This window comes from Syngnathus acus, chromosome 3 (assembly GCF_901709675.1).
Source record: "Syngnathus acus chromosome 3, fSynAcu1.2, whole genome shotgun sequence".
Lineage (NCBI taxonomy): Eukaryota > Metazoa > Chordata > Actinopteri > Syngnathiformes > Syngnathidae > Syngnathus > Syngnathus acus.
Genome location: NC_051089.1, coordinates 2718673 through 2730973, shown reverse-complemented (window position 1 = coordinate 2730973; position 12301 = coordinate 2718673). Strand labels below are relative to the sequence as shown.

Genomic DNA, 12301 nt, shown 5'->3' with positions numbered 1-12301 from the left:
GTCTTGTTTTTTTTTTAGGCTTTAAAATGAGGCCCTTCCACTTGTTTTGTTTTGCAAAGTACTCCCCGGAGTCTCCTCCTCTTCCTCACCCTGAAGAATTGTGTGTGGGTTTAACAAATTTACCACTTGCTGGTAATGATTTCACAATCATCGCAAAGAGAAAAAGGTTCAAATACAGTCAGTTGATTCCCCGGAATGCGTTCAAGTACGACCAAAGGGAAACGTGAAATGTTATGAGGGTTTTATGAGTGCGTGGGTGTGCACATTTGTCAGTCTCAGTGGGAAGGAATGCATTGGTAGCAAATCTGAGTTAAGCGTAATCTGTCTGATAAGCGGGATCAAAGAAGCAAGAGAGCTCATCAACCATTCGACGATGCCCCCGGTGGATCCTCCTCATATTGAGACGGGGAAAAAACAACAACAACAAGGTGTGCCTTGTGAGAGAGTATCTATCTCACCAATCACGTTGCTCTCTTAATGGAAAATTTCCATCCATCAGACGCGAAGAGAATGTCGAGGGATTGGGCAAACAAGTTCTGTCCGATGATGTCTCGCCGCCGTTATCTTGAATAATGTAAAATCCAAGCAAGGGTATGTGGGTCAGTGGGGCTTTACTTTACCCGAGAGACGGGCGCCACGCCCCAACACACACACACACACACACTTAATTCACTCCCCGAGCCCCGAGTTGTCTGCCTGTCTGCCATGGTGGTTAACTCGCTCGGTGACGTCATGCATTTTTCATAAAGTCTGCAAAGCCCGGTCAATATTTAATATCTGCTATTGACAAGTCGGGGCCGGTGGCAAGACAAGCAGCTTCCCCCCCTCCTCCTCCCACTTTCATCCATCTCTGGGCCGGCCGTAATTAAATTAGCTCTGTCTGCGTATGACAAAGAGCCAGTCATTAGACAGTGAGGAGCTGCACTTAGAACGGATATGAAGTTACGCAGGAATGCGTTGACTTGAGCTTGTATGCAGAACTTTAACAGAATGTGACCATGTGGAAGAGAACAACAACTGAAGTTAAAAAAAAAACAAAAGCAAAACCTTTCCAGCAATCTACACACCCTCATTTCCGCTGCGTAAGCGTTTGTTTATCTTTGACACTAACGGACGTGTTTGGCTTTGTTTTGTTTGCAGTGCTTCCCACCTGCTCGCCACTGGACTTCCACTGCGACAACGGCAAATGCATCCGACGTTCGTGGGTCTGCGACGGCGACAACGACTGCGAGGATGACTCGGATGAGCAGGACTGTCGTAAGTGCTCGTATAAATATTACAAAGCGCATACACACTGATTGCAAAAATAAATAAATAAAAGAATAAATAAAGAAAAGAATGAATGAATGAATGAATAAATAAAGTATATAAATAGATGATATGATAGACAAATGAATAAATAAATAAATAAATAAATGACTGAATAGATAGATAGATAGATAGATAGATAGATAGATAGATAGATAGATAGATAGATAGATAGATAGATAGATAGTCAAGTGAAACTGTGAAAGTAATTCTTAACTGCGTGCATCAGAAACAGTATGTAAGCTTGTCTTGTGCTTATGTGGCCTCATTTAAAAAAAAAAAATTTTGAGGCCATTCATCACAAAATGAGAAACACCATCGACAGATTTCTTAATGTATTATTGAAAACTTGGTGAAATTTAGGTGCTGTGCTGTATCAGCAATATTTTGAATTTGTGGCGTTTCCACTGCAACCACTTTTATTGAAAAAGTTAACTTGAGATGGGTAAGATTTCTCCATATCAATAAATTCCATCCGACGGATGAATAAACTGTTGAAATATGCCGGCCACATGAATTATGTATCAACAGACCACCCAGAGTTGAAGTCGTTTCGGGCCAACTAGTTTGTTGCTTGAATTGGCTGCTGTAAAATACACACGACCGAGATTTTTATTGACTCAGAATGTTAAAGCTGGGCAGCGTGTACAGGATAGTGAGTCATGTGCTAAAAAAAATAATAATAAAAAATATAATCATCAGACATTGATATTGATAAAATGGTTGCGCAAGGTGAACTGTAGCTGTAGAGGACACTGACTAAACATCCTCAACGTTGGAGGAAATGAACCTGATTACAGAAAGCGATTTATGATCGCTCGGTCCGTGTAAAGATTCAGTTTAATCACTTTGTGCTTTTCCCCCTGATGGCAGTAAGGGTCACTAAGTGCCCTTTAAAAATCCAATTTCATCACATACAGTACAGATCAATACAAATTGTCTCCCCCTCTTCTTATCATAAGATGCAATAAAGAAGACTTTTTTGAACGATCAGCTTGTTTTCTATGCTCCACCTGAATATTTGTAATTGCGATGATGTCAATTCAAAAGCAGCAAAAGCACCGAGCGTCTCTTATTTGTGTGTAGAATATAACTGTAAGTGCCACTTTGTATTTGAGCCTTTTGTTGCGCTTTGCAACTCAATTATTTACCGAGTTGACTTCTAAAGGAGGCAGACCATGAAATTTGTAAAAAAAAAAATGACAAGCAAGCACTCATCAAAGACTGCCAATGGACTTGTCCTTTGTGAGACGGCTTTTAATTTTTTATCTTGCAGCAAAGATTTTCCCCCAAACTACTTATTATTTCATGCATTTTTCCTGGTTTTTTTCCCCTTCCGCACATTTTTTTTCCCTTTTATTCAATTATTTAGAGACAGTGACCTAAAGAGTCTGTCACATTCACACACACAAACAGAGAATTTTTATTCATGGTGTGTTTGTCAGTGATTCTATTCGTTAAAAAAAAGAAAACTCCGGGGGAACCAAAAAATTAAAAGCAAGCACACTTTCAGGAAGCCAGGTAATGAGTGAGCACCCTTTGCCCTTTGCCGTTTGGCAGCTGGGTGACTGATAAGGGTCTTGAGGGCTTGTTCACCTTTGACCTTTCTTTGTTTACCTCGCTGATGGCAGCAAATAACACAAGCATTGGGGGAGTGGCTTTTACTTTTTCAAATATGGATTAAAAAACATTCAAATTAGTTTTGGATTTTAAGTTTATACTGCAATTTTAATACATTGACTTTTTCCTACGACCATTAATTTTCATGGAGACAAGACGGCATTTTCCGAGTGCTGATTTTGTGAACCGCATTCCGCTAAATCTGAATTCTGAGAATTGTGCCACTTCCACAGGGCATAGCATATCATAGATCTATGAGCTATGCCCTTCAGCTGCTCGCATTCCAGGACCGCTTTGTATCATGTCACTGGCGTCCCCAGTTGACTCACACTTTGAAGCAGGAGCTTAAAAGAACTCAAACAAAGCTGAGATCTCTGCTCTCTCGACATCTCCGTGTTCCTCGCTCTGGCTTTATCTTTTTCTGTTTGTCTATCACACAAACACACAGATACATGGACAACAATGATAAATTATAGATCGCCATCTGCCTTGAGCTATTCGTCATTGGTTCCCCTTGACTAACGGGTTTACTCTGCCTCCGGGCTGGCGAAGCTTGGATTTGCTATCGATTCAGCGGCAGCCACTGTAGACTGTGTTTTTGAAAATCCATTCGGGGCTTTAATCAATAAGGGTGTGATTAATTAAAAAGCCAGATGGAGGAGTTTGGCTTCGCGAAAAGGGTTTAAAATAGAGACAATGTGAAAGTCACGGTGTCAAAAGTTGCGACTTTTTACTTAACGACCTCATGTAGGCAGAGGCCACGGATGACGAACGTCTTTTATGTCCAGTCTCAAGGTTAACTGTCTTGTGAAATTGCATTTCCTTTTCTATTGCAGTCAGGGTTCCCAATTAAGGCATAAATCAAGCTGTGAGCCTTAGGGGTAGTTGTAAATTTCAACCGGGTTTCCATATAAATCAAATGGGATATTATTCCGCTTATTGATTTTTGTTTTAAATGAATTCTCCAAGTAATACATTGCATCAACGTGGCTATAAATTTGATGAGATAGACTCTGTAGAATTGGCTCTGTTTTCCACTTGAATATGTTTGTCGAGCTTATTCATAGATATTTTTTTGGGGGGATGGCAAGACACTTACATTGAGCGCTGAATTTTAATTGGAATGAAAAAAAGCAAATGCTCCATAGAAACACCTCAATCGATATCAGGCCAAATCAAAATTAAAAGTAGAAAAAAAATAAGATTTAAAACAAAAAAAGTAAAAAAAATTAAAATATAAAATTTAAAAAAAGTCAAATTTCATTCTGATTTTGATTTTTTTTTTTAAAAATCACATCGTTGGTTTAATTTAAGTGGAACAACAATCTTAACTACTATGTTTAATAGACGACGGAACCCCACCCCGATAAATAATTTACATTAATCTGTGTCATTTTGTGTCCGCTATAATGCAATTTTGCAATCTCATTCTCCAGCTCCTCGAGAATGCGAGGAAGATGAGTTTCAATGCCAAAACGGTTACTGCATCCGCAGCCTCTGGCACTGCGATGGAGACAACGACTGCGGGGACAACAGTGACGAACAGTGCGGTGGGTACAAAAAGTCACCGGCGTGTCTGGTAAGCACATGATTCAAGAGCGCTAACACTTTCCATTTGGGTCTTTCTAGACATGCGCAAATGTTCAGACAAGGAATTTCGCTGCACTGACGGCAGCTGCATTGCTGAACACTGGTACTGCGACGGGGACACGGACTGCAAGGACGGGTCTGACGAGGCAAATTGTCGTAAGTTGCTGGGCCCCAAAGAGTGACGAATTCTTCTCAAAGAAACAAATGTTTTTTTTTCTATTACCGTATAGTAGCCTACTTCAAATTTGGCAACCATTGAAATTCTAAACCCATCTATCAAGGTGAAATGAATGTTCGAGTGCAGGGATTGTCAATCGGTGGTCCGCGGCCTTCTAGTGGTCCGTGGCGGTATTACAGGTGATCCGTGAAATTGGAAATAAAAAAGAAAGTTTTTTAAAAAAAAAAACGAATTTATTACTTAGACTTGATTTATTTTCCGGCCAATTTACCCATCCAATTATGTAGCTGAGATTCCCAAAAATATTCAAATAGTCTAAATAGCCTGTATAGGTGTGTCCTCCTTCGGTGTAAAACAAATAGTAATATTGTATATTATATAATAATCTAATACTGTTCTAGTGTTCAGTCCAACCCAGCGGCGCCTGGAAAGCGGACTTTAAACCGATGATGATGATGATGAATGAATAGTGAATGCAGACACTAAGGACCTTGTGCATTATGATCTTCAATCGTCTTTCATTTCTAACAGTACTTCAAAATGCTCCTGACAGTCCAAAGCTCTTTCTAAATACTGTCATCTGTTTCCCGTATGTGTGAGTAGCCTCAGATGTGATGGCGGCCACCTGCAGCGTTGAAGAGTTCCAGTGCGCATATGGCCGCTGCATCCTGGACATCTACCACTGTGACGGAGATGACGACTGTGGAGACTGGTCGGATGAGTCGGATTGCTGTAAGAAAGTCACTACTCTATATATATTACTTTAAAATTGACTGATTTCTTGGTAAGGTAGTCAGTATTTTTTTTTTTCCAGCCAAAAATCGGCATAAAAAATTGGGCTCTATTCATTTCGTATAGCTTTGTTTCACTCGTTTATTAAAAACATAATGACTGTTCTGTTCCGGCATATATACACACACACATACGCGCACACACACAAATACACACACACGCACGTTTGTTCTCTCGTCCACCTCCTCACTCATTCACTTTTTCGCACACGCACACATTCTCATCGGTTTTCCGTCTGATGTTTTTATCTCCACGGCGATAAGCACGACTTCAAGGTTTGCCGTCATCATTTGAGTGTCACCAAGGTCGTGGCTGCCTAAACGCTTCTCTCTGTTCCAGGTTTCTCAATGGCGCTGCCTGCTTTACTCGTTTTACAATGTGAATCCCACACTTAACCATTTCATTCAGCAGCGAGGAAAAAAAAAAAAAAGAATGTCGAGCACACATACTGGAAGCATTCCTCCGAGGCATAAAACATCCTCGCATAGCATTCCATACAATCTCCCGACACATGAAGGCTTCTTTGTTCGGGGAAAACTGTTTCTGTCTTTCCACTTGTCATGTGCACATACGCTTGTTGCTAACGCTGATACTGCTTTTGGCTACATTGCAAAGTTCTGAAAGTCAAAGGGGATCAATCGAGTATCCCACCTGCTGTTTTGATCCCCTCCATTTTCTCCACCCTCTTCTTTTGCTTTCTCTTGCCGCTAGCTTTATCTGTGGCCCCCTCTTCAAGGGGAACAGACGCGTGCTGTCAGGAGAAAACATGTCAGAGAAAAAGGCGCCCATGATTTAGGAAGCGTGCGTTTGATTCCGCTTTAATCTGCCTTCCCACCTCCGCCCTCATCTGCTGCCAGCTGGAGCATCTCTTCCATCTTTAATTGCAAGTCGTGATATATGATCTGGAGAAGGAAGGCAGGGAGTTGCGCAATAAATGGAGACAACTCTTAGTCACTTAGTTTCGCAGTGAGGATTTTCTCGTTTCTTGCTGAATCTTCGTCTTCCATTTTAACAAGACGTATGTTTGGATTTTTTTTTGCTTGCCCCGCAGCGTCCCACCAGCCATGCAGGTCGGTCGAATTCATGTGCAGCAGCGGGATGTGCATCAACGCGGGCTGGAGGTGCGACGGCGAGTTCGACTGTGACGATCAATCCGATGAGCTGAATTGCAGTGAGTAGCCGCATTTGCGCATACCGTTGCCCTGTTGGTCGGCTTCCCGTCACACTTAATTCATTTTTCTTCTGCAGCCACGTCCATGTGCACAGCTGACCAGTTCCGGTGCGGAACAGGACGCTGTGTCCGGTTGTCATGGCGATGTGACGGCGAAGACGACTGTTCAGACCGCAGTGACGAAGAGGGTTGTGAAAAAGCTGGTGAGACTGTGCTTGTTATCATCGTGTCAGAAGCTAAATATAGGACGAATTTAAGTTGTAGTCATGGCAACAGTGGAACTCTCCAAAATGTGTTTTGAGTTGAGCCTGAGTGTCTCTGTGGGTTTATAATCCCACCAATTGTTTCAGGAAACACTTGAGACATGCACAAATAACGTAGTTATTGATTAATTTTAATTCAATTTATTTTATTTTATTTATTATTTTTATATCATTAAATGTAAAATATATGATATTTATTTTTAATTTAATATAATTTTATTTCATTTTATTTTCCCTGTTTGTAGTTGATGAGCCGCTCCTCGTGCAGGCTGTAACTTGCTACTGGAGATTGCAGGGGGATTTCAAAGCTTTCAATTGCTTGGGGGCCAAAACATCATTGAAGTGTTATTTTTGTACAATCATGTATGGAAACATGACTCATCCACGATGCAATCCCCGATGTACATCACATATGCACATGAGCTAATCTGCTTTTAATTGGATATATACTGATTCATTATGCTGCTACATCTTTGTGTATACTTAAATAGATGTAAATTCATTAGACACTAATGATGATCCTATGTAGTAATTAACTCAGTGATGGGCTTACTGTATATAATTAAATTGATGTAGTTAACAGCCTTATATGCTTCCTGAAAATTAAGAAGGAAAAGTACAAGAGCAGGCGGCTCGGGTAGCACGTCCGCCTCACAGTTAGGAGGGTGCGGGTTCGATTCCACCTCCGGCCCTCCCTGTGTGGAGTTTGCATGTTCTCCCCGGGCCCGCATGGGTTTTCTCCGGGCACTCCGGTTTCCTCCCACATCCCAAAAACATGCTTGGTAGGCCGATTGAAGACTCCAAATTGTCCCTAGGTGTGAGTGCGAGTGCAAATGGATGTTTGTCTCTGTGTGCCCTGCGATTGGCTGGCAACCGGTTCAGGGTGTCCCCCGCCTACTGCCCGATGACGGCTGGGATAGGCTCCAGCACTCCCGCGACCCCCGTGGGGACTAAGCGGTTCAGAAAATGGATGGATGGATGGAAGTACAAGAGCCAAAGAGAGAAAATGGTTCATCCCAGTAGGAACATTTATGACAACTTTGTTTTGTCAACACAAAATAAAATGAGGTTCCTGTTGGTGTCGCCGCAGAGACGTCACCTTGTGCCCCGGACCAGTTCCAGTGCGGGAATGGGCGCTGTATCGGCCAGAGGAAGGTGTGCAACGAGGTCAATGACTGTGAAGATGGGACGGATGAACTTCCACATCATGAATGTCGTGAGTTGACCATGTTTTAGTTACTTCAGCTTTGCCAACCTAACGTGGCTAGAAGGAAGTAGCATCCTGGCCAACTGGGGATTTCAAAAACACAAATACTCCAGGTGGAATATGGCTGCTGGGATGTTTGTATACACAGCAAGTGAGTCTGCAATGTTTGTGATTCTTCAATGTTACCATTCAGGTCCACGCTCCAGTGACGGCAACTGCAACCAGAATAACGGCGGGTGCTCCCAGAAGTGTCAAATGGTCCGAGGACTGGTCCAGTGCACCTGTCACACCGGATACCGACTGATGGATGACGGAAGATCCTGCCAGGGTATTTATTTGTGTGTGTGTGTGCGCGCGTGTGCGTGTTGACACAATTGATATCTTTGACACAGCAATGACTGCTCAGTTGTTTACTTATATTGTGTATCATTACACATTCCTGAAACCCGAGAGACAAGGTGGTGAACAGCGAGAAAAAAATAGCTCAATTTAAAATTATAGTTTGTTTTATTATTATTTTTTTTTATTTATAATTATTATTATTAATTTTTAATATCTATATTTTATTATTTATAGCACTATTTATAATGTAAAGCGCACTGCCAATTTTGAGAAAATTTTAAATGCGCATTATAATTTGAAAAATACAGCGTGTTGGGCTCATCAGTATGATGCAATATGATAAAGCCCATGTGATTTCGCTTGGACGCCTAAAGTTGTGTGATAAGTTAACAAATGAGACAATGTAAGTCACATCTCATAAAAATCCATCTTTGATGACTTCCATGTTCTTTTATCATGCTACGAGGTCATGACCCTTGAATGGTTTTTGAACCCTCCAGATGTTCTATTATGACAGCTTTCCATCCCACCCCCTTCCCTTTTTCTTTTCGCCTCCACGGTTTGTGTGTTCCAGATGTGGACGAGTGTGCCGAAGAAGGCTACTGCAGCCAGGGCTGCACCAACGTCGAGGGCGGCTTCCAGTGCTGGTGCGTTCAAGGCTATGAACTGCGGCCTGACAAGCGGAGCTGCAAGGCGCTGGGTAAAGATGCACTCTTCTCTAACTTTCACCACAAGGGCAAAAACCTCTTTGTTTATATTTTCCTCAGCAGTAACTGTATCCATTTGCTGGCTCCGGGGCTTGCAAATTCTGAAGGTCTGGAGTAGATTAGATGATGTGAGAATTGAGTGCTGGTACATCAGCCCATCAATCTGTTGCAGAACCCAAATACTGAGTCACTGTCAGATGCAATGAACCTTCCACTTACTAAGTGGGGGTGGGCATCAAGGCTGTTTTTCCGTTTTGGTTTTCCATTCTCATCCCCCTATTTCTGTTTTGTTTATTTAAACAGGTCCAGAGCCGGTGCTGTTGTTTGCCAATCGAATCGATATCCGTCAGGTCCTGCCTCACCGCTCCGAGTACACGCTGCTACTCAACAACCTTGAGAATGCCATCGCTCTGGATTTTCATCACAGCCAAGAGCTGGTTTTCTGGTCGGACGTGACGCTGGACCGCATCATGAAAGCCAACCTCAACGGCTCCAATGTGGAAGAGGTCGTCTCAACGGGCCTGGAGAGCCCAGGTGGGCCCCACAGTTCTTATTTTCCAATGGTTCCTGTCAATGCAGTCATGGCAACTATTCGCTAAAAAAATTCATTTCTATATACAGTATATTGAAATTGATCGCTTTTCTCTCAAACAGGCGGGCTGGCTATTGATTGGATCCACAACAAATTGTACTGGACAGACTCCGGCACATCCCGCATCGAGGTGGCCAACCTGGATGGGACTCATCGCAAGGTGTTACTGTGGCAGAACATGGAGAAGCCCCGGGCCATTGCGCTGCACCCTATAGAGGGGTAGGCGCTCCAACACGCACACACACACATGCTAAATGATTCACCGCAAATGCTTTCAAATGTGCACACCATCCTTTCTGGATGCGTCCCAGTTGTAGTGCAGTTCCACAGCGGGGATTAGGCTTTGGCAGTGGTGCACAGTGCCCACAGGCAAGTGTGGCTGGAGCAAAAATTTCATACAAGAAGTGCTGGCTGAGATTCCCTGACTCGACTCAATGTCAATGCAGTGGCAGGAAAACACATGCCAGATGAAGCCATTGAAAAATGTCAACGCAGAACACTTACTGTATTTTCCGAACTATAAATCGCAGTTTTTTTTCATAGTTTGGCTGGGGTTGCGACTTATACACAGGAGCGACTTATGTGTGAAATTATTAACACATTATATCATTTCACATGTTATTATATATGTCTTTTTCTTATTTATTATGTATTTTATGGCTAATATGACTTATACTCCGGAGCAACTGATAGTCCGAAAAATACGGTAATTGTTTTTTCGGCAGTCATACAGACATCTAAAAGTACTCAACCACATCGACTGGACTTGAATTTTTGTCCTAAATAACTAACTGATTCTGTCCCAGAGGTCTTAAAAAAAAAAGAGCCATCTAACGTCGATGCTGTTGTTTTGTTCTTCAGTAAGATCTACTGGACCGACTGGGGCAACACCCCTCGCATCGAGTACGCCAATATGGACGGCTCCAATCGCCGAGTCATCGCCGACACTCACTTGTTCTGGCCGAACGGCCTGACGATCGACTACGCCGGCCACCGCATGTACTGGGTGGACGCCAAGCACCATGTCATCGAAAGAGCCGACCTGGACGGACGCAATCGTAAAGCTGTCATCAACCAAGGCAAGCGTCGTTTTTAAACAAAGATTGTTCCCATTTGGAATAATAAAATATACTTTGACAGGCGATGATACATTTATAAAAGAAAGTATTTTTCGACTGTTTTGAACCACAAAACACATCAGCGCCAGTCAAGAGTGTTCAAGTGGGGGGGGGGGGGGGGGGGGGCGTCGTGTGTTTGCGTGCCCGCGCCATTGTGCGGGTGAGCACTCCTTAATGATGTGTGCTCGGAGGATAAAAGGCTGTAATTGGCCCTGTCTGTTCTCCAGAACCTCTGTTTGCTCAGACAACACACAGGACAAATGGGACGTGCGTGTGTGCGTCCGCTCATTTCCACTGGCCGGGCTTCTGCGCCAAGGAATTTTAATGACTATCTCCCTACAGTCACCTACAATACAGTTGCGTTTCATGCTTCAGCTGGCTATACGCCAACTTCCTGGAGTCGAGCAGTGGGTGGGTGTGGCGGTTTAATCTTTTACCAGCCTACACACCTGTGGACCCCTAGGGTGGGGGCAAAGACAAGATGAGGGTTCCGTGGGGGATGTCAACTTGATCTCGGAGCAAATGTGCCTCGAGTTATTCGGCACGGTAAAGACGCCTCTTTCACAATGAGTGAGTCGTCTTTTTTATGCGGGGTAATTTGTCCTCAGGGACATAGATGAGAGAGCAACGGAACGGAGCGTCCTTGTGGCGAACAAAAAAGATGTTTTGTAAAAAAGTACTTCATATTTCTCTAAGCTTTTTTTATAGTTTGGCCGGGGGTGCGACTTATACTCAGGAGCGACTTACATGTGAAATTATTAACAAATTATATCATTTCACATGTTATTTTCACACTAAACCGCATAAAGAGGGTCTGGGCCTGTGGAATAATTGGAATTGCAACTGATGATGAGCATACCCTACCTTCAACCTGTTGTTGCCTATTCTATTTTTATTTTAAATTGCCTTTCAAGATGACATGTCTGTTCTTGGTGTTGAATTTTATCAAATACATTTCCCCCCAAGAATTCTACTTATACGCCGTTTCAACTTATATATGTCTTTTTCTTCTTTATTATGCATTTTATGGCTGGTGCGACTTATAGTCCAGAAAATACGGTAGTCTGATTCATCCCGTCAGCCATTGAGCACCACAAACTTCAGTCAAGTACAAAGTAGTAAAAAAAAAAAAAAAAAGCCCACACGCAAAAGTTGGTTATGTAATCCCTTCCGCTCTGATCCAAGCACATTTATGTCCATCTGGAAGCAATGCTTGCTACTATCAGTGATGAGTGGGGCAGATTCCGCAGTGGTGTGTGTGTGAGGTGCCACATGTAGGTTAAAGGGGACATTATTGTGAAGGCTCGGCGCAGCGTTCGATGCCCCGTCGGCTCGCAGCTGCTCGTCCAGCTGTCCCGGAAAAGAACAAGAGCAGAGGGGACGAGAAGTACGTGTTGATGACACGGGAGAAGG

At 43.0% G+C, this 12301-nt stretch overlaps 1 protein-coding gene across 3 annotated transcripts in view; it reads left to right on the top strand.

The window, feature by feature from the left end:
* lrp4 (low density lipoprotein receptor-related protein 4) overlaps positions 1 to 12301 on the top strand; it is a 54544-nt gene that overhangs the window by 31376 nt on the left and 10867 nt on the right. For all 3 annotated transcript variants that reach the window (XM_037246512.1, XM_037246511.1, XM_037246513.1), the window contains exons 3-14: positions 1141 to 1257; positions 4365 to 4478; positions 4558 to 4674; positions 5300 to 5428; positions 6540 to 6659; positions 6737 to 6862; positions 8013 to 8138; positions 8323 to 8457; positions 9046 to 9171; positions 9482 to 9712; positions 9833 to 9989; positions 10632 to 10849. In XM_037246512.1, coding sequence (XP_037102407.1) covers positions 1141 to 1257; positions 4365 to 4478; positions 4558 to 4674; positions 5300 to 5428; positions 6540 to 6659; positions 6737 to 6862; positions 8013 to 8138; positions 8323 to 8457; positions 9046 to 9171; positions 9482 to 9712; positions 9833 to 9989; positions 10632 to 10849 — 1716 coding nt within the window. The remainder of the gene's footprint in view (positions 1 to 1140; positions 1258 to 4364; positions 4479 to 4557; positions 4675 to 5299; positions 5429 to 6539; positions 6660 to 6736; positions 6863 to 8012; positions 8139 to 8322; positions 8458 to 9045; positions 9172 to 9481; positions 9713 to 9832; positions 9990 to 10631; positions 10850 to 12301) is intronic.